This window comes from Mustela nivalis (assembly GCF_964662115.1).
Source record: "Mustela nivalis genome assembly, chromosome: 14".
Taxonomy (NCBI): Eukaryota; Metazoa; Chordata; class Mammalia; order Carnivora; family Mustelidae; genus Mustela; species Mustela nivalis.
This window is the reverse complement of record NC_139033.1, coordinates 27,163,093-27,190,193: the sequence shown is the minus strand read 5'-3', so window position 1 is coordinate 27,190,193 and position 27,101 is coordinate 27,163,093. Positions and strand designations below refer to the sequence as shown.

The following is a 27,101-nucleotide window of genomic DNA, read 5'->3' as shown; positions in this document are numbered from 1 at the left end:
AGAACGAGGTCTCTGTAAGGCTAAGGTCACCATGTGGTCGTGGGTTCTGAAGCCTCCAGCCTGCGCAGGGGCTCTTTCAGTCACTGGACACTCCCTGAATGCGGACTGTGCCAGGCACAACTCCACGTGCTACAGAGAAACGTGAAGAAAAGAGACAAAAGCCTCTTGACCTCATAAGAGCTAATGTTCTAATGCTGGGCAGACTAGGAATAAACAAACACGGGCTGAACACATAGAGTATCTCAACGGTTGATAATGCTGTGGAGAAAAATAAAACAGGCAGAGGAGACAGTGAGTGAGAGGAGGGGAGGAGGCAGGAAGAAGGATGTGAGGACTATCATGTTGACAGCTGGGTCTGGAAAGGCTTCACTGAGGCAGCATCTGCTCAGAGACCTAGAGGAGCGAGGGCAAGAGAGATGAGAGAAGTCAGGGTGCGGCCGGACAGGCCCACTCCATGCTCCTCTTCCCTGCTACCTCCCGGATCCAGTGTAGCCACCAGTGGCAAGACTTGTTAACCCGGAGGAGACTCCTGGAAGTCCCTGGAGGGCTGGAGCCACGTCTGGGTCACCTCTGAGGATGAGATCACACCTGATTCTTTCCAACGGCCTTTACCCTCCCACAGGGCCTTGTACACAGTGGTGCCTAATAAATACCTGACAAATTATTTATAAAACAATTCTGTGTTGTAATCTGAATGGAATACTCAAGGAATGACCACATGTATAACCAGATACCTGTGTGTGCGTGCGTGCGTGTGTGCACACGCGCGTGCTGTGGATCATGTGAATACTCACCATTAGCCAGGATCTTGGGCTTATTGGCAGGACTGAAGCAAATATTATGAAAGATAAGAAGTGGTATGGAAGGGCTGCTCTTGTGCTTATATTTGCTCATCTCTGTAAGTAAGTCTAAACAGCCGTCCAGCCTCAGGATCATTTGTTGCCCGTCTTCTCCAAATGATATATTCAGGAGTAATTTCAACCAAAGAATGGTCAGATTACTGAGATGCTTATTTCCTCCTTTCGGCAATGTTAGAGATAGAAAGTTCTGTAAGAAGTTACTCTGTGGGTAAATAGAGAGAATATTATTTTCTTTCTGAGTCTTTTCATTATTTTCCTTGTCCCTTGGAGACTAATTAACTAGAATTCTGCTCTTCTTTTCCACAACCTTAATTCCTCCTTCCTCCTAACACCTACCTTCGAAGGTATATTCCATCTATATTGTTTCCAAGTATAAGTGAAAAAGTTAAAGGGCACAAAATAGTGCTCAAATTTTAATTCTTATAATTCTTTCCTGATGATGGATAAGTAACTACATATAGTCAACTCTTAATTATTTAGGATGGATAATTCGGTTTGGGGATTATTTTAGGCCTTTTCTCTTTCTGTCTGCCTTCTGGCAATTTTGCTGCTCATTAAAAGCTATCCTATGGGGAGGAAAAAGAAACAAAACCCAAATCAGTCTTGGATACCAGTTAACAACTCTACTAGTACTAAAGAGATATGAATCTAAGCATTCTTAAAATTTTTTTTAAAAAATCTGTGTACATCTTATATTCACTTTAACTGTTTACCTTCACAGATAATTTCTCATGGCTACATGCCATTTTAGTAAACTTGGAAATGAATACCAAAAATATCAGTTAGATATTTTGATTAGGGTACAGAAATATGATCACTGAACTTTCATAAATGTCCAGAGTACCTCTCATTTCTCTCCTGCTTAATAATCTATTCTGGCCTATTTCTTGGGTTCTCCTGCACCTAAATCAAGATGCTGGCTCGAATCTAGAAGGTAAATTTAACACTTTTACACAGAAAGACTCCCAGTCTAAAAATGAAATGGTGAGAAAGTATTATGTCACTATATTTTATACCTGAAACTAGTATTACCTTGTATATGTTAACTAACTGGAATTTAAATAAAAATTAAAAAAAAAATAAAAAATAAAAAACAAAAACAAAACGAGCAACAGAAATATTAGCAACACAACCCAAGCAACAAGCAAACTGCAAAACTATAGGCCCACTTCGTACTGTACTTGCCACCACTCATAGCTACTTCTCATCGCTCAGTCCAAATTAATGCTTTTTAGATTTATCCCTTGCCTTTCCCGTTCAGATAGATTCTGCCACGATATTGGAGATTTGGAGTTGACGCTAGTGATGAAATATATGGTAGTTCCTTAAATTATAAATATGTTATAGCATTCCTTCTTTTTGCTAGAGCTAAAGATGCTTTTAGACAACTCCCTATACTAGACATGGTGGAAAGAAACTAGACATTTTAGAATCTCAGCTGTACAACAGCACTAGCTACATTTTCTATGTCTATGGATGAGTAATGGAGAGGTATAACTATAGTGCCCGGGGCTCATTATGACAAAGCAGCAAGGGAAGGCTCGGGGGTTGCCTAATTAGAGCAGAGGAAAAACAACTTGATTGAGCCGCACCTGAAACAGAATCCAATGAAATATACATCAAAATATGCTTGAGCACAGTAACACAGCCTGAGATTGGAAGACACCATCAAGATCATGTTTAACCTGAGAAGTTTACAAATGAAGCTTAGGGAGAGAAGGTCTCCAGCTCAAAGTGACATGTCAGACCCGAGACTAGCAGTCATTTGGGAGCTCCTCTTCTACTTCACCCATGTGCTCTACAGGGAGGTGGCAGGAAGCCGTACCCACCGTCTCTGCTCCCACATACGTGCTAATGGCACCACACACAGCCAGCTCAGCAGGACTTCACATGTATACCCAGCCCTATGCCAGCAAATAAACAGCTGCTTCTGGCGGGAGTAGTGGGTCCCTGATTTGCATCCCTTGTAAACTCACGCAGGGTGAGCATTCCCACCGTGACTGATTTCAAGATAGCAACGTGATGTCAACTGGGTCACAAAATTCCTGAAAATCAGCAATGACACTCATGCGCCAGCCCGAGTTAGCTCCAACAGACCACTGAAAAGACTGTTCCTTAGTCATAACTGCTATTTATTTGGAGACTGCCGTCGGAGTGGGGTGTTTTGGGGTGGGTGGAGGATGGGGAGCTGACACAATAGAGGAAAAGGAGACGAAATTCTTATGAATGCTGTTAACTTTCATAATTTATCTTGGCGTCCATGTAAAAGAAACAGAAACAAACCACAGATCACATTATAACAGATAATGTGATCATAGTCACATCTTAAAGGATCTTCCAAATTACGGATTCTGTTCATACATATCTAAATATAACCTCACTGAACATGTGTACTAAAATTTGTTTAACTCATTCAATCCATTGAAAAGTACCCTAGGGTAAAATCAGTGATAAGAAGTCAGGTATTGGCACTGGAGTCCCAGAGAACTGATAATATCACCTATTGTGTCATAAAGAAGTTAGGTTTAAGTGGGGAGAAGCGGCTATGACTTCACACACCATTTTGACAACGTAAATTGAACAGAAATTGTTACTGCTCAATTTGGTCTACATAAAGACCAATACATTACTTTTATGATCTCAAATAAATGTAAGACAGCTGTCTTTCTAAAGCCCTCATTTTTAGAGAGATAAAATATAATGTAGCAGCTAAGAAGATAAACGAAAAGGAAATGGAATGATCATATGGTCACTTTTCATGTATCATCTATCACCTGGCTTTAAACAAAGTGAACCTTCTTAATCTTTTTAAAATCTTTTAAAATGTGATGTTTTGAAATCATAATAATTTAATCCTAGAAATTGAGTTCCAGATTTTTCACACATGTTCTCGATTAGAAGGATTATTTTACTATCCTTCTCAAGATATGAAGGGGATGCCTGGGTGCCTCAGTCAGTTAAGAGTCCGACTCTTGATTTTAGCTCAGGTCGTGGCCTCAGGGTCGTGAGATCAAGCCCCATGTCAGGCTCCGTGCTCCATGGGGAGTCTGCTTGATACCCTCTCCCTCTCTTTCTGCCCCCTTCCCCACTCTCACATTCACTCTCTCTCTAAAATAAATTAATTTTTAAAAAGATATGAAAGAGAGATTAAGTACTTACTTTCTGAATTACTCCTTTACAGTCATGAGATAAAGCCAGATTTGAAAGAAACATAAAAACCATCTGCTGAACTGCAGTGTTCTCAAGAGGCATCTGGGAAGCCAACTTCAGGATACACCCCATCAGAGATGCACCAGGGGCTCCTCTATATGCAGGTTGAACTGGATGTAGTCCATAACTTGACCAACAAAGAGAACTGCAACCTTAAAAAAAAAAAAAAAAAGAAACAGCCTATCACAATGTCTTCTTAGTTTCACTATTTAGTTAAAAAACCCTAAGTGGTGGGGTGCCTGGGTGGCTCAGTTGTTAAGCAGCTGCCTTCGGCTCAGGTCACAATCCCAGGGTCCTGGGATCGAGCCCCACATCAGGCTCCCTGCTCAGCAGGAAGCCTGCTTCTCCCTCTCCCACTCCCTCTGCCTGTGTTCCCTCTCTGTGTCTCTTTCTGTCAAGTAAAAAACAAAACAAAACAAAACAAACAAACAAACAACCCTAAGCAGCAAAGCATATCTGTCCATCAATCTATCAATGACTTATTCACTAACCTATGACCTGCATATGGGCACTAAAGGCTAGTTCTGATGCCTACATCAGTCTACATTCAGTGACGATCTGCCATCCTCACAGAAGCTATTCTTGATCTCGATAGGGCATTTTAAAACACTAAGTTTATTTTTTTTTAAATAAGATATATGCACAAGAAGTTTTTAAACGGTTCCTTAAAAAGACATCTAAAGAAAGACTTGTGTAGAAGAATAGAATTTTAGAAATGGAATGTAACTTGGTCTAATGCCTTCATTTCACAGAAGAAAAAAAAAAAGAGGACACAAAAGTGCTGGGGTGTGGGCACAGACAAATGACAGCAGCCATGTACGCTAACTAAGGGCACAGCTTCACAGAAGCTAGTGACTTGCTCGGAGGGACACAGCTCATAAGCACCAAGAGCCAGCAGTGGTGTCAACTGGTTTTCCAGGTCCAGTGTTTTCTCAATAAATTAAACAACCAAACAGATTTATCATGGGAGTAAAATAATCATAAAAGAATTAGAAATTCATCTTGCTGTACTGTAAATCTAAAGAAAATTAACTTATAAAAGTCCATGCAAGGAGGCCAGCCTATGTATAACTAGATCAGAATCAAATACATTCTGCAAGATAAATTGATAAAAGGCAAGTAAACACAAATAATATCGTGATCTTTCCTCTACTCACACTACATAGCAGTAACCAAACAGCAAGGTTTCTATTAATCCACTAAATGATGCCTGAAAACAAACGAGATAGGAAAATAAAAGGTTTCTTCCTTGATTTAGGAACCTAACCACAATCTCATATTTACATCAATTTTAAGTATATAACCAGCATAGATTATAGTTTCAAAAGACTCAAAAAATGTTTCTTTTGCTCAATATTTAGCAACTGATTCTTCTTTCCTGCTTCCTTCCCTAAACCCTCAACTAAGGCATGAAGGCGGGTGAAGAAGGACAAGGCGCAGATGCAGCACCGGGCAGATGGTCTACTGCACCGGCCGTGCTGTCAGGGGCAGGGAGCTGGAGGACACAGCCACAGGAGACTGTCCAAGCAGAAGAACAAGAAAGTCAGTGACAGAACAAAAACAAGGAAATTCTGTGCCATGGCGCACTCCACACACCACAGTGAAAGTTCAGGCATTAAAAACTTGAAAATCTGTGTCATCGGTTCCTGCTGGGGAGAGACAAGCTGAGTGGGCTCCAGGAACAGACAGCCCAGAGCTGACCATCAAGCACATGGTAGTGATGAGATGGACTCCAAATTGTTTTGAGTTCCAGTCCTTTCCCTGCATATCTTTCTACGTTTGGAGAACCCAGCTGCTGAGCTGCTGAATGGTGGCTAGAAGAAAGCTCGCGCCCTTGCTGACCAGACCTTACGTGCATGACCCCGAGTTTCCAAGGGGAAATGAATACTGCCAGCAGTCCTACTTCACCTCTCACCTCCTCCTCCTCTTTTCTCAAATCACTCCCAGCCTAGCCTTGGCTCACTCTTAGCTGTCAGTCTCTAACAACACATGGCCCTCAGCAGCTTCTCAATAAAACACCTGGTAAAGGCATGAAAAGAGGTGTCCCAAGGACACCAGTTATCACAAGGCAAGAGCTACCTTTCATCATGCCAGCTCCTACTCTAAAATCTTTAGAAGTTTTAACCTTTTTGTAAAAATTTTATTTTATTTTTTCAGTGTTCCAAGATTCATTGTTTCTGCACCACACCCAGTGCTCCACGCAATCCGTGTCCTCCTTAACACCCACCCCCAAGCTCATCCGACCTCCATCCCCCTCCTTTCTAAAACCCTCAGTTTGTTTCTCACAGTTCACAGTCTCTCATGGTTCATCTCCCCCTCCAATTTACCCCAATTCAGTTTTCCTTTCCTTCTCCTAATGTCCTTTGTTATTCCTTATGCTCCACAAGTCAGTGAAACCATATGATAACTGACTCTCTCTGCTTGACTTATTTCACTCAGCATCATCTCCTCCAGTCCCATCCATGTTGATGCAAAAGTTGGGTATTCATCCTTTCTGAGGGCTGAGTAATATTCATCCTTTCTGAGTATATATGGACCATATCTTCTTTATCCATTCATCTGTTGAAGACCTTTATTTGGTTTTTAAAGTTTTACATCATAATTTTCACTCTCTCAATTTTCCTATTAAATTCAATTTCTCACTGCCATATAACCAGGCAAGTATCTTCCCCCTCTATTCCCTGAGCTATCTAATGGCTCTCAACAAACACATATTGAAGTATCTTACAGTACCTATGAGAAAACTTCCCTCTAACCAAGATACGGTCTGTAAGTAGGAAAAACACTTCAAAATCTGTATTTGTTTTTCCAGTCCACTTTAATAATATTATATAAAATTTGTGGTTTAGTATACTCCTGAAAGGCAGTGTTGGGATCTATTTACCATTTGGAAAATTTGCAGTATAGACACAAAGTAGCTGCAGGGCAATTTGCATCAATGAATCATCCATCAAGAGCCAAGGCCAGAGAGACTGTAAGACGGGAACGAGATGAGCTTCCAGAGCTGCTTCCTGTTGTGAAAAGGAAATGCAGACAGTGTTAGTCTGAATGTATGAAAACATAAAATTAAAATCAAGTTAAAAAACAAACCTGTTACCAACAAAAGGAGACAAAAACTGAATTTATCTTTGTTCTGATTAGTGCCAGTTGGCATTGGAACCCTGCGGACGGATTCAGCACCTTGCCCAGGATGGCCCTGACCACGAGCCCAACCAGTCTCAGGAAGTCCCTCCAACACTGGGGTGACCACAATACACAACTCAGGTAAAAATCGTTAAAGAAGCAGCTTCTAAACATGCAAGATGGTGACATCCCACCACACTGAATAAACTCTTATAAATACTCTGATACAGTTAAGAAATTGAATTTTCTGGTTAAGTAAACATTCTGATCAGTTCTAAGTTATCCCCTCCACCGCCTCTCTCCTCTATATGTATATGTGTGTACATCTGTCTAGTAAGTCTGGATAGATCAGAGGTAGATTACTGTTTGTAAATAATTTGAACACAGTAAAATTTAGTTAAAATAATATGCTAAATCAATTCTTAAGTAACCCATAGTCTTTATTACAGAGATCAGTTACCCCCAAAACAATATTACGTATACAATCTAACCGTTTTCAGTAAATGCAGCAATCGCTTATGTGAACAGGAATCACTAGGCAATTTACAGACCCATGCGCTCACATGTTGGTACTTACATAAATACACACACCCTATCTAATTTTATGCAGCATCGATGGCAGAAGAGAGCGGGAAGTTATTCCCAGTATTCAACCCTCTCCATAAGCTTTGAAGTCATTCCCAATGTTATCCCCAAAGTTATTCACTGCACCCACCCCCACGCCCATGAGCTTGGAACAGAGGCCTATGGTTTTACAGAGAAAACAGAAACAATTAGGTGTAAGCTCTGTCTCTACTCTGTCATTCGGTTCACCGAGTTTATCTGTGTTTCCATCCACTCGCCCTTCTTGCCCGGAAGTGAGGACTAGGTGTTCCTCTTTTGCTGGAGGTCAGAAAGACCATCTGTGTTCTGACACACAGCCTCCCCACTTCCTCCGGGATCTTTATCCAACAGTGAGTTCTTTTCTTCCTGCCTCTTTAATGACGAGTCCCCAGGTTGCTCTCTTCTGCTTAGAGTCAAACCGTTTACATATTAGGAGAAGCAAACATACTGACTAACTACTTGTAGTGCTATGTCCTAAGTTATTAAAGCTGCCTTTCATGACCAAGCTTCCAGAAAGGCTACTCTTCTTGCTGTCACTTTCCACCTCTTATTGAACCTTCAGCTTACTTCCATTTATCTTCTGCCCTGATGGTGCTACCAAGACCACCCTCAGCACTGGGGCAAAAGAAACAAGTCTGTTTCTTTTTCATTCCCATGCAGCCTCTCTACCCTGGAACATCTCCAAACTCTCCCCAGCACTCCTTTCCCAGGTGTTTTCTGCCTTCTCTTAAATATAGTTTCCACAGATATTTTCATATATAATCTCTTGGGAAATTTCCACAATTTACACTGATAAATCCTAATACCCCCAAGCTATATCACCACTCAGAGCCCCAGAGCCTTGTCATCTACTGAGTACCAGCCATTTTCCCCCTGGATGCCCCAAAGACACTTTACACTACCATGTGTAAACCCAAACGTTCCACTCTCTCAAGTCTACACTCTGTTCTATTATGTGCATTTAATTAAGGCAGAGCCTGGAAATCATTCCACATTTCTCTTTTCTCCTCAGTATCTCCCCACACTCCTTCTCTTCTCCACCTGTCCCTGCCCCAGGGGCCTCATCATCTCCCGCCTACTCAGTCCCCTGCCTCTAACCTTGCCCACTAACCTTGCCCACTGTTCATTTATCTCCTAGCCACCATGATCTTCCCAGTATGGAAACTCTTTAACGTCCCATGTGCACAGACACTGGAGCGAGGCAGGCATGGGTGACTTGCTGAATTACCACAAGAGTGCCTAACAGTTAGCACTGGGAATATCTTATACTCCACAGGTAAGTTGGAACAGGAAAAGAAATTAAGAATCTTTGCCCCATAGGACTATATTTATACTCAAGAGTAATTTAAATACTCTTCTTCAAATTTATTCCTTATTCAACAACTCAGAAATGGAGAGCTGCTTAGGCTTATTGAGAGATGACACTTTCATAGATGGCTAACGTGATAGAAATGTGAATACTGTATTTAAAAGTAGTACCCAAATCTGCATAAGCAGATCCTACCTGGAAAGTGTTCCAGGGTATTCCCAATGTAAGGTGTCATGGATTTATGTCAAGTGCATTCAGTCACAATCACACTATGCAGCATAAAGGATCACAAATTTAGTAAATGATACCTCCATTTTGAGTAAAAAGTTAATACCTTGGGAATTTCAATGAAATGTATTAACACTTAATTCCTGTCAAATTGTTTTGAAAAGTAAATTGCTAGGAATGTCTTGAACAAATTAACAGAGCCTAAGGAGTATATTCAAGATGTTCATTTTCCAGTTATGTTTTTTCCAGTTTCATCCCAAGTAAAAGCAAATAAAGGTAAGAACTTCCTTAAAAACAAAGCGCCTATTATTTATCTTTCTGGTACTCATTTTCCGCAGTATTTCTGTGTGAAAGCTAGTGCTTCAAAAGTGTTGTATCCCTATGACAAAGCAAATCAAAGAGTTCAGGACACTGTATCCTGTGTAACAGATACTAACACAGTGTTTTAAATGACACCATCAACAGGGTGCCAGAGTGACTGACTCAGTCAGTTGAGCAGCCAGGTCTTGGCTTTGGCTCAGGTCATGATCTCAGGGTCCTGGGACTGAACCCCAAGTGGGGCTCCCTGCTCAGCGGGAAGTCTGCTTGAGATTCTGTCCCTCTTCCTCTCCCCCACCCCCACCCCCACACATGCTCAAAAGCATACTCTCTCTGGAATAAATAAATAAATGTTTTTTTAAAAATTAAGAATAAATAAATAAACAACACCATCAATACCCAAGACACAGCAAAACACCTCAGTGGTTCCCAGGCAGAGGGGTTGAGTCAAGCAGCACAGGGAGCCGGCAGAGGTGGAGGTGAAAAGCCTCCCAGAGTGAACAGGGCCATGCCCAGGGACCGCAGTAAGCATTTTCTACCCAAACAGGAGACACACTCCTCTTCTTTCCTTATGGATACACAACCGCCACTTATTTCCTGGACAGCTACCTGACACCTGCCTTTGAAAGAACATAACCAAGCAGTCCATCTTAATAAAATACAACTGAAATGCAAAACCACAGAAAAAGAAGCTCAAGTTTCCTTTAGCTGCGAGAAGTGTAAGAAACAAAGTTAAAATCTGACATAAACAAGAAATGCCATCAATGTTGAAGAATACAAAGTATAACCATTTCTATGAATTAACACTGACTTTAAGGACCAATCAAATATACATCTAAAACAATCTAAAGAGTTCTTCATGTTCCCACTATATTATCTCATATAAAAATTGTGAACTGTTTAATGCCAGCATTACTATCAAAATTTTGAAACATCATTCTACTTACTTTACATTCTTCATTTTGATAAAGACAGTTTCTTAGAAGCTGCATAGAAATGCTTAACTCTTTAATAAAACCGTCCTCCTGTTTAAACAAAAAGTAGTTTAAAAATACGAACACAATGGCATATTCCAATTTTTATATACAGTAATTCCTTTTCCTTTGGGTCACATTACAATGCAGTATGCTCTCATTGTGCCTGACCACCATAACTTTGAGGGGACTGACAAGCTAATGATCTCTGAAAGATGACCATATCTCAAGAAGCACATCCACCACGAAAAAGCTATTTCTGTTCTATCAAGCATGGAGGAACTGAGATATATAATAGGCTCCATGTTTCATCTCAATAAAGTGAAGCAGGTACTGACTGGTTTTCAATCATATCAGGTGTTGGCTGACTTTCTCAATGATGAAGTAAAGAACCTTTGCCTACAGAAGAAAAAGGAAAAGAGGCAAGAAAAGAAACTGACAAATAGGTAACCCCCTACATCAATAAAATTATTAAATGAGGCTTTTTTTTTGGTTTCTTATCATACGCAACAGAAAGTAGGTATTATACAGGTCGCTGCTATAATGGCCTTAGCTATATAAGAATATATGTATACTTCTAAATTTATAAATACGCATGCATTCATCTTCTCAAAAAGGAGCATATCCCCTTTTTTTGTATATATGTAGGTTTTTCTTTCTTTAAAGTTTTGAGAAGTCGTTTCTTCTAAGAGACCAAAATACTCCCAAAATTAAGTGGGTGACTCTGTTCTATTCACCAGTCTAATATATATATTTTCCTTTTTTTTTTTTTGAACTTCTTTTTGCCCCCGTTTTGTTCCCCCCAAGATTTGGGGTCTCTTCTGATTTGGTTAACACACATTTTTCTGGGGTCTTTGCCACCCTTTTACTATTTTATTCTCTCCTTCATATATTCTTATTTGGATAAAATGACAAGGCAGAAAAACTCAGCACACACACAAAAAGAACAAGAGGCAGTACTGAAGGCTAGGGACCTAATCAATATGGACATTCTAGAGCTCAGAATGACTATTCTCAAGGAGCTAGCTGGGCTCAAAAAAGGCACAGGAGGTATTAGAGAAACGCTGTCTAGAGAAATAAAATCCCTTTCTGGAGAAATAAAAGAACTAAATCTAACCAAGCTGCAATCAAAAAATCTATTAATGAGGTGTAATCAAAAATAGAGGCTCTTACTTCTAGGACAAATGAGGCAGAAGAGAGAACTGCTGATACAGAAGACCAAATGACAGAGAATAAAGAAGCTGAGCAAAAGAGAGACAAACAACTCCTGGACCACGAGGAGAGAATTGAAGAGTAAGTGATACCATAAGATGAGGAGAGAATTGAAGAGATAAGTGATACCATAAGACGAAACAACATTAGAATAATTGGGATTCCAGAAGAAGAAGAAAGAGAGGGTGGGGGCAGAAGGCACATTGGAGCGAATTATTAAAGAGAATTTCCCTAATATGGCAAAGGGAACAAGCATCAAAATCAAGGAGGGACAGAGAACCCCACTCAAAATCAAGAAGAATAGGTCCACACCCTGTCATCTAATAGTAAAACTTACAAGTCTTAGCGACAAAGAGAAAATCCTGAAAGCAGCCCAGGAAAGAAGTCTGTAACATAAAATGGTGAAGATACTAGATTGGAGGCCGACTTTTCCACAGAGACCTGGCAGGCCAGAAAGAACTGGCATGATATATTCAGAGCACTAAATAAGAAAAATATGTAGCCAAGAATACTACATCCAGCTAGGCTATCATTAAAAATAGAAGGAGAGATAAAAAGCTTTCAGGACAAACAAAAACTAAAAGAATTTAGCTCTACAGGAAATATTGAAAGGGGTCCTCTAAGCAAAGAGAGAGCCTAAGAGTAGTAGACCAGAAAGGAACAGAGACAATGTATAGTAATAGTCACCTTATAGGCAATACAATGGCACTAAATTCATATCTCTCAATAGTTACCTTGAATGTAAATGGGCTAAATGCCCCAATCAAAAGACACAGGGTATCAGAATGGATAAAAAACAAAAACCCATCAATATGCTGTCTACAAGAAACTCATTTTGGACCCAAAGAGATTTGGTCCAAATTTAAAGTCCACTTTAAAATTTAAAGATTTAAAGTGAGGGAGTGAAAAACAATTCACCATGCTAATGAACATCAAAAGAAAGCTGGGGTGGCAATCCTTATATCAGATAAATTAGATTTTAAGCCAAAGACTATAATAAGAGATGAGAAAGGACACTATATCATACTTAAAGGGTCTGTCCAACAAGAAGATCTAACAATTTTAAATATCTATGCCCCTAACATGGGAGCAGCTAACTATATAAACCAATTAATAACAAAATCAAAGAAAACACCAACAATAATACAATAATAGTAGGGGACTTTAACACTCTTCTCCCTGAAATGGGCAGATCATCCAATCAAAAGATGAACAAGGAAATAAAGGCCTTAAATGACACATTGGACTAGATGGACATCACTGATATATTCAGAACATTCCATGCCAAAGCAACACTACACATTCTTCTCTAGTGCACATGGAACATTCTCCAGAATAGATCACATACTGGATCACAAATCAGGTCTCAACCGGTATCAAAAGATTGGGATCATTTCCTGCATATTATCAGACCACAATGCTCTGAAGCTAGAACTCAATCACAAGAGGAAATTTGGAAAGAACCCAAATACATGGAGGCTAAAGAACATCCTTCTAAAGAATAAATGGGTCAACCAAGCAATTAAAGAAGAATTGAAAAAATTCACAGAAACAAATGATAAAACACAATGGTTCAAAATCTGTGGGACACAGCAAAAACAGTCCTGAGAGGAAAGTATATAGCCATATAAGCCTTTCTCAAGAAACAAGAAAGGTCTCAAGTACACAACCTAACCCTACACCTAAAGAGGTTGGAGAAAGAACAACAAAGAAAGCCTAAACCCAGCAAGAGAAGAGAAATAATAAAGATCAAAGCAGAAATCAATGAAACAGAAACCAAAAATACAACAGAACAAATCAACGAAACTGGGAGCTGGTTCTTTGAAAGAATAAGACTGATACACCCCTGGCCGGACTTATCAAAAAGAAAAGAGAAAGGACTCAAATAAATAAAATCACAAATGAAAGAGATCACAACCAATACCAAAGAAATACAAACAATTATAAGAACATACTATGAGCAACTATAAGTCAGCAAATTTGACAATCTGGAAGAAATGGATGCATTCCTAGAGACATATAAACTACCAAAACTGAACCAGGAAGAAACAGAAAACTTGAACAGACCCATAACCAGTACGGAGATTGAAGCCGTCATCAAAAATCTCCCAACAAACAAGAGCCAGGGCCAGATGGCTTCCCAGGGGAATTCTACCAAACATTTAAAGAACTAATTCCTATTCTCCTGAAACTGTCTAAAAAGTAGAAATGGAAGGATAACTTCCAAACTCACTTTATGAGGTCAGCATCACCTTGATCCCAAAACCAGACAAAGACCCCATCGAAAAAGAAAATTACAGACCAATATCCTTGATGAACATGATGCGAAAATTCTCACCAAAATACTAGCCAACAGGATCCAATAGTACATTAAAAGGATTATTCACCACGACCAAGTGGGATTTATTCCAGGGCTGCGAGATTAGTTCAACATCTGCAAACCAATCAATGTGATACAATACATTAATGAAAGAAAGAACAAGAACCATAGGATACTCTCAATAGATGCTGAAAAAGCATTTGAAAAAGTACAGCATCCTTTCTTAATCAAAACTCTTCAAAGTGTAGGAATAGAGGGTACATACCTCAACATCATCAAAGCCATCTATGAAAAACCCACCGCGAGTATCATTATCAATGGAGAAAAACTGAGAGCGTTTCCCCTAAGGTCGGGAACACAGCAGGGATGTCCATTATCACCACTGCTATTCAACATAGTACTGGAAGTCCTACCCTCAACAATCAGACAAAAAAAAGAAATTAAAGGCATCCAAATAGGCAAAGAAGAAGCCAAACTATCACTCTTTGCAGATGATATGATACTATATGTGGAAAACCCAAAAGACTCTACTCCAAGTCTGCTACAACTTGTACAGGAATTCAGTAAAGTGTCAGGATACAAAATCAATGCACAGAAATCAGTTGCATTTCTATACACCACCACCAAGACAGAAGAAAGAGAAATTAAGGAGTCAATCCCATTTACAATTGCACCCAAAACCATAAGATCTAGGAATAAACCTAACCAAAGAGGCAAAGAATCTGTACTCAGAAACCTATAAAGTACTCATGAAAGAAATTGAGGAACACACAAAGAAATGGAAAAATGTTCCATGCACATGGATTGGAAGAACAAATACTGTGAAAATGTCTATGCTACCTAAAGCAATCTACACATTTAACGCAATCCCTATTAAAATACCATCCATTTTTTTCAAAGAAATGGAACAAACAATCCTAAAATTTATATAGAGCCAGAAAAGACCTCAAATAGCCAGAGGAATGTTGAAAAAGAAAGCTAAAGTTGGTGGCATCACAATTCCAGACTTCAAGCTCTATTACAAAGCTGTCATCATTAAGACAGCATGGTACTGGCACAAAAACAGACACATATATCAGTGGAACAGAATAGAGACCCTCAACTCTATGGTCAACTAATCTTCGACAAAGCAGGAAAGAATGTTCAATGGAAAAAAAGACAGTCTCTTCAACAAATGGTGTTAGAAAAATTGGACAGCCACATGCAGAAAAATGAAACTGGACTATTTCCTTACACTGCATACGAAAATAGACTAAAAATGGATGAAGGACCTAAATGTGAAAAAGGAATCCATCAAAATCCTTGAGGAAAACAGAGGCAGCAACCTCTTCGACCTCAGCCACAGCAACTTCTTCCTAGGAACATCACCAAAGGCAAGGGAAGCAAGGGCAAAAATGAACTATTGGGACTTCATCAAGATCAAAAGCTTTTGCACAGCAAAGGAAACAGTCAACAAAACCAAAAGACAACTGACAGAACTGGAGAAGATATTTGCAAATGTCGTATCAGATAAAGGGCTAGTATCCAAAATCTGTAAAGAACTTATCAAACTCAACACCCAAAGAACAAATAATCCAATCAAGAAATGGGCAGAGGACATAAACAGACATTTCTGCAAAGAAGACATCCAAATGGCCAACAGACATGTGAAAAAGTGCTCCACATCACGCGGCATCAGGGAAATACAGATCAAAACCACAATGAGATAGCACCTCACACCAGTCAGAATGGCTGAAATTAACAAGTCAGGAAATGACAGATGCTGGCAAGGATGTGGAGAAAGGGGAACCCTCCTACACTGTTGGTGGGAATGCAAGCTGGTGCAGCCACTCTGGAAAACAGCATGGAGGTTCCTCAGAAAGTTGAAAATAGAGCTACCCTACAACCCAGCAATTGCACTAGTGGGTACTTACCCTAAAGATACAAATGTAATGATCTGAAGGGGCACGTGCACCCAAATGTTATTAGCAGCAATGTCTATAATAGCCAAACTATGGAAAGAACCTAGATGTCCATCAACAGATGAATGGATAAAGAAGATTTTATATATAAATATCATATATATTTAACTATTACATATATGATATTTATATATAAATATAAATAATATGGAATACTATGCAGCCATCAAAAGAAATGAAATCTTGCCATTTGCGACGACATGAATGGAACCAGAGGGTATTACGCTGAATGAAACAAGTCAATTAGAGAAAGGCAATTATCATATGATCTCCCTGATATGAGGAAGTTGAGAGGCAACATGGGGGATTGGTGGGGTAGGAAAGGAATAAATGAAACAAGATGGGATCGGGAGAGAGACAAACCATTAGGGACTCTTAATCTCACAAAACAAACTAAGGGTTGCCGGGAGGAGTGGGGGGGGGGGAGAGGGTGGTTGGGCTGTGGACATTGGGGAAGGTATGTGCTATGTTGAGTGCTGTGAAGTGTGTAAACCTGGCAATTCACAAACCTATACCCCTGGGGCTAATAATACATTATACGTTAATAAAAATTATTTTTAAAATGTAAAAAAATTATTATTATCATCACTATTATATAAAAACTGTGTTATCTTGAGCTTACATGAGCATGCATTTTGAACATGAGTCCAGTAAATTCAATGCTAGAAAGAGACTTTCCAAAAGTCATGGCAGGAATAAAGAAAGATTAGGAATACCAGTTCTACAACCACCCAGATACAGAGCAACTACCGGCTTTCTCAGTTCCTAGTTTTATGACTATGTTGACCTTAGTGTTCATGAGAGAATAAATACGATCTGCTTAGAGAACAGTGCCTCTCTCTCTCTCACACACACACAATCCCAAGCCCAAAGTTGCTAATGTAGAAATCCCTTCAATTTCTCTATACTTCTCTTCTAAATCAGATACCCATTTGTACCAAATGCTGATGTCATTTATAAGTACTGGAAACTGGAGAGATGGTCTCTACGTCATTCCTTCATCCATCCAGATGTTTGGAATTCAGAGTTACCTGTTTCTTTAGGGCTGCCTTCCCAGGCCGGAGAGAATCTAGGTTCAGTTGTGCATTAATGTGTTTCATCTGCTCCATGCAGGTGTCTATTAGACCAGCTGAAAGATAAAAATCCAAAACAATCAAAAGGATATTCCATTCCCAAATAAGTTGAAATCACATATAACAAAGTCTCCAAAAAATAATGCTTTATATTTCTGAGCAACTTCATTTTGATATTTTCAGGGAGAAATTAACAAATCAGAGAAAAAGAAAGAGAACTAAAATGTTTAACAACTTGAATGTTTTCGATTTAGTATGATACTTCCAAAACCTACTTTATGGTTTAAGGTATGCATAATTCATTTTAATAGCAAATCACAACAGAAATTACTAGGCTTGATGTTGCCTTATTCTCTTTAACTCTAAGACCTATGTTCTCCGATTAGAGAGGAAAAATCACCATCCTCTAGAAGGGAAATATATATGAAAATGCAGGATCATCTAACACTGTTGTTATTGCTATCAAAACTATGTGGGTGTGGGCTTTTTTTCAAGTATGCAATCTGTGCCTGTGGTTACTAATATTTAATTATTACGAAACTAAGTGATGTGTTTCTTCTTACAGTTTCCCCACTAGGGACACCTGGGTGGCTCAGTCAGTTAAGTGTCCGACTCCTGATTTTGGTTCAGGTCATGATCTCAGGGTCATGGGATCAGTTGCATATCAGGTTCCATGCTCAGCGTGGCGTCTGCTTGTCCCTCTCCCTCGGCCCCTCCCCTCACTCATAATCTCTCTCTCTCAAATAAGTAAAATCATAAAAATAAATAAATAAATAAAAAGCTTCCCTAAGGTTTATATATTCTCTAGATTAAAAATCAGTACTTAAAAAATAATCTACATGTGTAATCTTTATTTTAAAAGTTATACATGTTTACCGTGTTTCTACATGAGAAAAATGTTTTAGTCACTGAAATTTTAAAGTTCTTTACATTCTGAATCCAAAGAAAATTAAAAGAAACAAGCAGCAAAATATATGAATTGACAATATACCATAGCAGTTGAGTCATGTGGCTCACCTTTCAAAGCATGTTTCTGAGCTCTTCTACTGACAGCCAAAAGTGACATCAGTGCATTTGCAGCAACTCTTTTCAGGACATCCTTGGAAGATTTCCCTTCATAGCACTGCAAAGAATGTATACCAAACTGCCTTGAAAAAAAACTTTATCTGGAGCAAAACCGTTGTGAATAAAAGATGTGGTCTATTTAAAAGGTATTGCCAGGTTTCAACTACTCCATGAAATTCACTGGAACTTGATAAATCATTAAGATTTCAGACTGAGAATGCTCCGTGTGAATGAGACTGTAGAAGAAACTTAAAATGTAGAAAAGAGCAATAGTCATTTTCAAAGGCTCATCATGTAAAGGAAGAACTGTGCACTTAACTCAAATTCACCAGGAATATACGTACATATATGTAACTTATTAAAAAGGGCCCTGACTAAACGGCTGAATAGGAAAACTGCCATCAAATCCCCCCTATCTTCTTCTTGAGACACACCCTCCCTCAATTTCCACCCTATACACCCCTATACCTCAGGGAATGTTGTTCTTTCCATCCTGCGTTTCTACAGTCACATTTATCTGTCATAGTACATACTCTCTCCTTTTAAAAAATTGTGGGCTAAACTATTTCCGGTAAATACTAGGTATCATATAATGTCACATTCAAGTATACACTACCATAAAGCCATTATCATGCCTAACATATTTAATAATTTATTGGTATCAACCTAATATCCAGTCCAAATTCAGATTTTTCCCTTGCCTCAAAAATGTCTCCTTATGGTTGTTTTAGTGGAATCAGCACCCAATAAAGCCCTCACAGCCTATCAATAGATCTCCTAAATCTAGAGCACCTGCCATTTTCACACCTCCCAAACCACCCACCAGGGTTTTTCATTTCGTTCCGTTCATATTGTTAGTTGTTGAATAAACCAGATCAGTCATCCTAAGGAATGCCCCACATCCTGGGTTTGACTGCTTCCTTGTGACAATTTGAACTTGTCTTCTCCGCTCTGTATTTCTCATTTACCAGGTGCTATAGTTCTAAAGCCTTGAGTACATTCAGGTGAAATCTTTTGTGATAAGATTCTCATGTGGATATACACATAAAGTTTAATTACAATTCCAAAGGATCCATAAATTCAAGTGTAAGAACTAGAAGTTCCTCATATGATTTATAAATATTAGCTATAACTCACATTTGCAATTTTTCCTTTCACCAGTAATTTTCAATGATCTGGTTTTATAATATCATATTAAAATCAAGCTCAAAATACAATCTTACATAAAATACAGTATAGCATACACAGATGCAACTTCACTCTCCCTGATTAGCCTATACCTAACAACGTGACACCCGAGGAGCCTGTGGGGGTGGGGGGCTGTGGGGGGCCTTCCAGCCCCACCACCAGGGGAAGTGTGATTCCATCCTAAATACCTTACCTAGGCTGCTGCCTCTAACCAGGCATTTCCGTATCTGGCCAATGAGTTTGATATTAAATGCCCAGACCCAGGCTGCTTGATAAAGATCATGCTAATGTGACCTTGAAGAAGGTGGGGGGGGAAAGGCAGAACTATTTCGGATAATGAATATGTGTGGAGTATAATCATTATAGCTAATTATGAGCATCCTAATTTGCCTATAAACTTAATCTTCACCACTAATAAGAAAACTGCTCTCCTATACACACCCTTACTGAACCTGAATGCATTAATGTTTTGAGGAAAACCAAAATGATCTCACTGAAATCTATTACTCATCTACACTCTGCAGCAATGAGGGAGAAAACAGCGGTAAAAATTCTAGGGAAACAGTCATGCATGTAAATGTGTCCTTTATTCCCTCATGAAATCTCACTGAAATGACAGAAATGGGATTAAACACCAGACAGACACAGAGGAGTGAGTACTCACTCACTCAGTCACACAGTCAGGAAACCAAGAAGCAGACGGACGAATAGCAAACGCAGCGGAAGGCTTGAGAAGGTGGAATACCACCCGCTCTGTACAATGAATTGCCAGCGGCTAAGGGAACTCAGCACCAGGTTCCCCTGGAAGTGAAAACGAAGGAAGATTACTTGAAAAATCTCTGAGAACCAGTTCGAGGACCAGATTTTGCCCATGATCCCCCCAACTCCGCACAGTCAAGCCACTCCTCCTCCCCACCTTTGCAAGAAACCGGGGATTTAGTCCCTGGAGAGGGTGAACTAAAAGCCCTCTGAACGGGCAAAGACAAGGCACAGTTGCAGGCAGCGTATTACACTGAAAACAGGATTAAGTGAAATGTGCAAACTGATTTCTGAGACAGCTGCTCTCTTCCTCTTACTTTGTGGCAAAACACTTGGCAGCTGGGTTTTCACCTCCAGGCAGGAGACCAGAAGATTCTTCCCTCGGGAATGCGACAAGCTCAGAAAGGCAGGCCACAGACGTCAGGGGCCGAAGCCCTCACACAGCACCGCCTGCAGCTGACGGCGCACTCTGCTGCCCAGGGCTTCCAGTCTACTTCCCATCTCCCAGTTTCAACCGCCACAGACCACCAAGATGACCACATACGTGAGAGAAGCCCTAACCAGAACACAGAAACCAAAATAGTCAAAAAGGAAGAAAAGAGAAATTATGTAAGAAGAAAACTTACTAAGAGCTGCAGAACACACAAAGTAGGGGGGATGCCAGTTAAGTGAAGTAGGAGTTCAGATGGAAAGAACCCCACGAGGGGCACCTGTGTGTCGTCAGTGGAGCTTGCGACTCTTGGCATTGGCTCATGTCATGATCTCAAATCAGGAGAGGGAGCCCCGTGTCGGGCTCCACACTGTGCACAGGCAATGTTTGAGATTTTTTCTCGCTCTCCCTCTGCCCCCTCCCACTTCTGCGCTCTGTCTAAAGTAAACAAATAAATCTTTAAAAGAAAAAAAGAATAATAAGAAGAATCCTCAAGAGAGGTCAGACAATGAATTAAACAGACTCCGCCCACAAACTTCATCTGGAAAATGCAGAATGCTGGAGACAGAAAAAAATTCTTAAAACTCCCAGGTGAGAGAAACCAGACATCATAATGGCTTCAGATCTTTCCACAGTACTAGGAGAAGTTAAAGGGAAGAGACAAGGCCTCCTCAATTCTGAAGTGAATGACTTCTATGACTTCTAATCTAGAATCCTCACTAGACTAAACTATAAATTTAATGTAAGGTTAGAAAAAGACTGTCCGGATCTCAAAAGAGCCTCTTACATGCACCTTTACTCTGCAAGGTACCAGTTAATCAAATATGAAAGCCAAAAACTAAAAACAAAAAAAGAAATAAGCAGGATTAACTTCTAGTAAATCACATATTTTTCAACATAGACTGAAGGTCAGAGTAGAGGATTTCGTTTCTGCCATTTTCCATGCAGCACTTCCTGCAGACTGAAAAGTCGCTCTGAGCATCTGCGCACAGAGCAGGAGCACGTGAGCAGGAGCACGTGAGCAGGAGCACAGGGCTCAAAGCGCCGGAAGCCCAGGAGGCAAGAAGGCGGAGGCTAAGACTCCATGTCCGATAGCTGAAGCGACAGACAACCAGCTACTGGGTGACACAGTCACACACAAGAGGAGAAATCAATCAAGAGGATACAGAGCAAGAAACAGCATGTCTTTGGGACAACCATAGGAAGAAAGAAAATCAGGACTCAATGTAACTTATTTAAATTTTATGTTCTGTTTAGATCTAATTCCTTCTATACATGAAGTGATCTAGGTATTCTAGATCAAGACTCTACTTCCTTTCCAAAAGGCACTGATATAAAGAACAGGGTTTTTAATTACAGTGAACACTCACTGACACAGCAGTATCTCAAATAGATAAGCCTTTTCTAACAGATTAACTCTTGAACGTCACCATTCACTAAACACTTGTGCAAAATCTGCCTTCTAAAATGTGAAATTAGAGTTTGTTCTTTCCTTTCATTATTATCCTTAGATATCAGACCAAATATAAGGAGCAAAATTAATTCAACATCTCAATTATGAGCAAAATCTATTATGTATATTATATGTCTTTGCAAATGAATCATATCACCTCACTGGGGAAGGCAAAATCTCTATTAAGTCAAATATGTTCAGTATGTATGGTCAACAGATAATATGGTCTCTATGGCCAAAAAATATACCTCATAGGACATATATGTCAAAAGACAGAATAGTTTCTAAGAGAATATTCAAATCCTCAAACCTCCTCAAAATGGAATTATGAAAAAATAAACTTGCACATAATTTAAGACATAAATACCAAATGCAATCTTTCAATTTGTATCCCCCATGGGGGAGTACAGTAAAGCAGCCATTGAAAAGATTCTTTGCCAAGACCTTTTAATTGAAGTTACAGCATAACAATCTGTTACGAGGACTGAGCTCTAGGGCCAGCTTATACAAACTTAATACAATCATCTCAGTTCGCATTTGCATTTTAAGAACTGAATTACAAGAGGTTAATTGATATGCTTAGGGTAGCACATCCAATATTTTTGAGTAAGGTAATAAACCTCTGAAGGTCATCAATTTTAGTATACTATTTCTTCTGACCATTTAAAGACTGTAGTTTCCTTTCTTTTATATAAAACCTGGCACAATACACAGCCTACATGCATGTGTAATAAGAAACCTATGTAATTTATTATTATGTGTTGCTGGTTTATGTATTTGATTAACATTTTAAATCACATATCATCTTTATATAGGGCAGAGCAAAGAAAACATAATAGCATTTGTAGTTTAATAAAGCTCATTAATAAATGTCCCATCTCATGTGAGACATACATTTCCTCATAAGTATGTCACAGGGACACTTCCTTTACTTTCTTTGTCTTAAACTTGCTTGTGCCCTTCTAACAAATGTCATGTATTTATATTCTACTGTTTATATGAATAAGAAGAGTGTGATTTATTAGAAGAAACAGTTTATATAATTGGTTAAAGTATCCATATCCACACAGAAGGCTTTACATCTTTTATAATTTGGAGGAAATGGAGAGGAAAATTGGCTAGTCATTAGGAAAATCACTGAGATACCCTGTGGCTCTAGGTTACCTCATTTTCTTTGGCCAAGAAGGTAACAGCAAAGGATTATAAATGATAACTTTTATAATGAATAATATTATAAAATATTAAGAAAAACTAAGGAGCAAGAAAAAATTTTTAAATTCCTGTGGCAAAGAATTTTTCCTATGTACATTTATTTTAATCTGGTGCATCAACCAACAGGGACCCATATCTATCATAGGTGTAATCATGATTCCTTGAAGCAGCACGACCAGTAAGTGAGAGAAAACAGCTAGGAAATAAGACAGCTTTGGTTTGGCCTGGCTGGAGGTCTTTACATTTCACCTGGTCCAGGAGGACTGGCTGCGGTCAAGGCTCCCAGAGCTACTGGGCATTCCTGGCCTGGGCAGGGGAGAAGGGCAGATGCACACCCCCACCCCCACTACCCCCCAACCCCAGCTGAGGGCAGAAAGGGAGGAGTGACTCCAGAAATCATTTACACTCCCTGGAGGGGAAGGAATGTCGGTAAGAGCGAAGGCCCCTTCCCTAGGGAAAAAAGCTCTACTGAAGCCAAAGTCAGGAGATTCATACGGCAAAGGTGTGAATTTGAGTTTCCTCTCTAATACTCTTGAAAGTGCAAAATCAGACTCAGTTAATCAAATAGAGCCCATTGTTCTGATGGGAAACGAGATAGTTGGGACACTATCCAGCTTTGGTTTTAAGCTAAGAAGAGCTGAGTGGAGGGAGGGAGGCTACAGCCTCCCCAGACTGACTGACTTTGAGCGATGCTGTGAGGATCTTTTCCCGCTGGAGTCCAGCTTCTGAAGCTGCTACTGGAGACAGGAGAAAATGTCGGAGGCCCTGTATCAGTCTCCGTATCTGTGCTCTGAAAGTAACTGTGTGCCGGCCAAAGGAGAGGAAGACAGAAGTCCCCCAAGAGCACGAGCCCCACCTTCAGCGGATGGGTTCCTACTGGACCAGGAGCCATCCTTGCCTCTTGCAGCCTTGTCTGCTTCACAACATAATGGGAACTGCTGCACACAACACACAAGTGGTCATGCCAGCAAGATCTGTACAGCCATAACTCCCAGAGGCAGATAAGCGGCAAAAATTCCCAAATTCAAAGCAGCCAAGAGAGAGCAACATATCAGCAAACTGGAGTAACCTGCCTTTATGAAACATGGCTGACTGACAGGGGAATGGATGGAAGCAAATCCATTAAGGCACAAGTCTAATTCTTTTCCACCTCCCAGCAAGAAGATAAAAATCATAAAACCGTATGATTATTAAAAAGGGAGATTCTTAATATTGAAAAATCTAGCAATTTCCTATTTGTAAAAATGACTACACAACTTAGGAAACACTTGGAGGTTTTTCTGGTTAATCTACTTATAAAATCATACTTCGTGATTTTAGAATGTTCTCGATGAACAAAATTCTTGGTTCATATTTTAGGATTGCAAAAAGTAAGTTTATAAGATAAGTTCATAAGGCAACGTGGCTTAGAAAGGTGGCATTTTCCCATAAATGTACCAACGAAGTCCGCCCATTTCTATAGACAAACCACCTTAAATATATGTAATTTACTTACATAAATCCAAAGTTGTTTAGATGAATATATGTTTAGAGATGTAGAAATATCTTTAAAATGGCAAGACATTATGAATTATAGCTGCATTCCTGAAATATAACCATTTTGGTTCTATAACGGCACACTGTATTTTGGGAAACGGATGGATTTAGATTTCTAATATTTCATTTGGAAATTTTACATCATAATCATTAAAGAAACTAGTCAACATCAGAAACCAGGACTGGAGACGAGATGCTTAATTTAACTTTACATGCTTTTGTTTCATGTAAATGTCATAATGAACACTAATTGCTTTTTAACTTGAATGAGTTAAAAAAAATTTTGACAAGGCCAAGACTGAAAGTGGATTTATTTAAATATTAAGCAAAGTTTTTGAAAGGTCAAGATATCACATACCTGAAGAATTACTTCATTAAGTCGTTCTAGAGATTTCTGATTTTCCTGAGTTTTATCAAGAAGTGAAGCCACTGACGGACCCTGGCATTCGTTTGCCTTATCCTTATCTCGGAGATGCCTTTTCGCTTCCTCCGTCAAGAGAACAGAAAGGAACTGCAGGCTGGCGGTAGATAACGTAGGGCACGTGGTAGACAAACCCGCACATGTGCACCACATGTCTGAGGGAGAGAATACTTTCTATGTAATGTTTGAAACATCTTCAATATTAAAGAAGTGAATCAGATCAATTTGAGTAATTAAGTTTATAGCCTTTTTATTTCTAATGAAGTAAACCCATCAATATTTATAAGTATCATGAGAATAACTCTAGTGCTTAAAAGTAATTTAAACAGTCAATATGGAAGACAACAGAATCAAGGAGCTGATTTAATCTCATTTCATTCTTTTTATATGGGCTCTTTTTGGTATGAAAGTGTGTGTGTGCGTGTGTGTGTGTGTGTGTTCACAAAACCACATACACACAACATTTGCTAAGACCCCAAATAAGAGGATTATATATAGATGAGTACTGATCCCTCTGGGGTCTTTTGGAATCCATAAAGTCTCTGGAGTTTTTAACTTTGTAATTTTTATTTCAGCGCTTACCCAGACAAAATTTCATGGTACTGTACTCTGAATTATCTAGATCACCACTATATAACTGTGTTTCTGTTGTCAAACAAGTTGATGCTAAACAGTACTTACAAGACTTAGTGCACAGTGCGGCTTGGTGCAGAACCAATTTAGTGGTAGTTCAGAATACAGAACAAGAGTGGTTATGCACAAATTTGCAAACATAACACAAATTAGAAAGAACAGGCAAGCCAACTCAAAAGAATCTACACTGAATCAGTCATTATTAATTTCCTATTATGATCACTGATTTCATCAAAGAAACATCTGATATGTTATCTCAACTGTATTAATTTCAGTAACACTGGTTTACAATTTTGTTATGTTTTACTTTTATATCATTTGGAATTTATACTTGTATAAGAGTTATAACCATAAGAACTTCTACCTAGATTTAGGCTAAAAGAAATTCTTATTTTCTTAACTAATACAAGAAAAATAATTTAGTGAGAGTGGCATTTCATGAGAATTATGTTGATTTAAATGATGCCTAAATATGACTCAGGTCTGAGAAAAGACTCTTTTAGATAACACAAGTTACAAAATGGCCAAAAGATGTTTTAAGTTTGTATAACATATGGGATGGAAACTAAAAACGAACAAAGACAACTCCATGACAAGGAATAGCAACAATCATTAGTTTTATTTTCATAAGCATTACTTTACCAAAGCTCGCTGTTTATGTAGTAACTTATTTCTGATTAGCACCATATTACATAAACTGTGTATACACATTTTGTAGAAAGATTCTGAATTTTCTACATCCTTATTTTATCACTAGGGGAAGTGTCAGGGAAACAGGCTGAAAGCAGGGGCCAACAAACTTTTTCTGTAAAGGGTCAGAGAGGAAGTGAGTATTTTACACTTCACAGTCACAGGCCTTTATCACAGCTTTTCAGCTCTACCACTGTAGCAGGAAAGCAGCCTCAGGCAACAAGTAAATGAGAAAGGGTAGTCTCCTGCCTGATACAATCTCATTTACCAAAACAAGCAGCAGGCCGCATCTGCCCACTTGACATAGGTGTCCCACATGAGCCAACCTTGCTTTATATTAGCAGTGACTCAGATGGTAAACTAAATTTCCCCACCATGGATAAGAAAATCTCAATTACACAATCTCTTTCAGTTTTTAACAAAATAATGATTTCTAAATGGACACTATTCCTCTTAGGTAAACTCAGAACTTTAGGTTATCTTTAGGTAACAAACAATTTTGCTTCTTACTAAACATGTATTT

At 39.1% G+C, this 27,101-nt stretch overlaps 1 protein-coding gene across 1 annotated transcript in view; it reads right to left on the bottom strand.

Annotated features, from left to right (window-relative positions):
* The window catches only part of RTTN (rotatin), an 86,295-nt gene that overhangs the window by 7,206 nt on the left and 51,988 nt on the right, over positions 1 to 27,101 (bottom strand). Inside the window, exons 21-27 of the mRNA XM_082699044.1 lie at positions 25,193 to 25,410; positions 18,209 to 18,314; positions 17,150 to 17,247; positions 10,599 to 10,676; positions 6,955 to 7,081; positions 4,020 to 4,222; positions 795 to 1,062 (exon numbers count right to left, since the gene is read on the bottom strand). Of these exons, the coding sequence (XP_082555170.1) occupies positions 795 to 1,062; positions 4,020 to 4,222; positions 6,955 to 7,081; positions 10,599 to 10,676; positions 17,150 to 17,247; positions 18,209 to 18,314; positions 25,193 to 25,410 (1,098 nt within the window). The remainder of the gene's footprint in view (positions 1 to 794; positions 1,063 to 4,019; positions 4,223 to 6,954; positions 7,082 to 10,598; positions 10,677 to 17,149; positions 17,248 to 18,208; positions 18,315 to 25,192; positions 25,411 to 27,101) is intronic.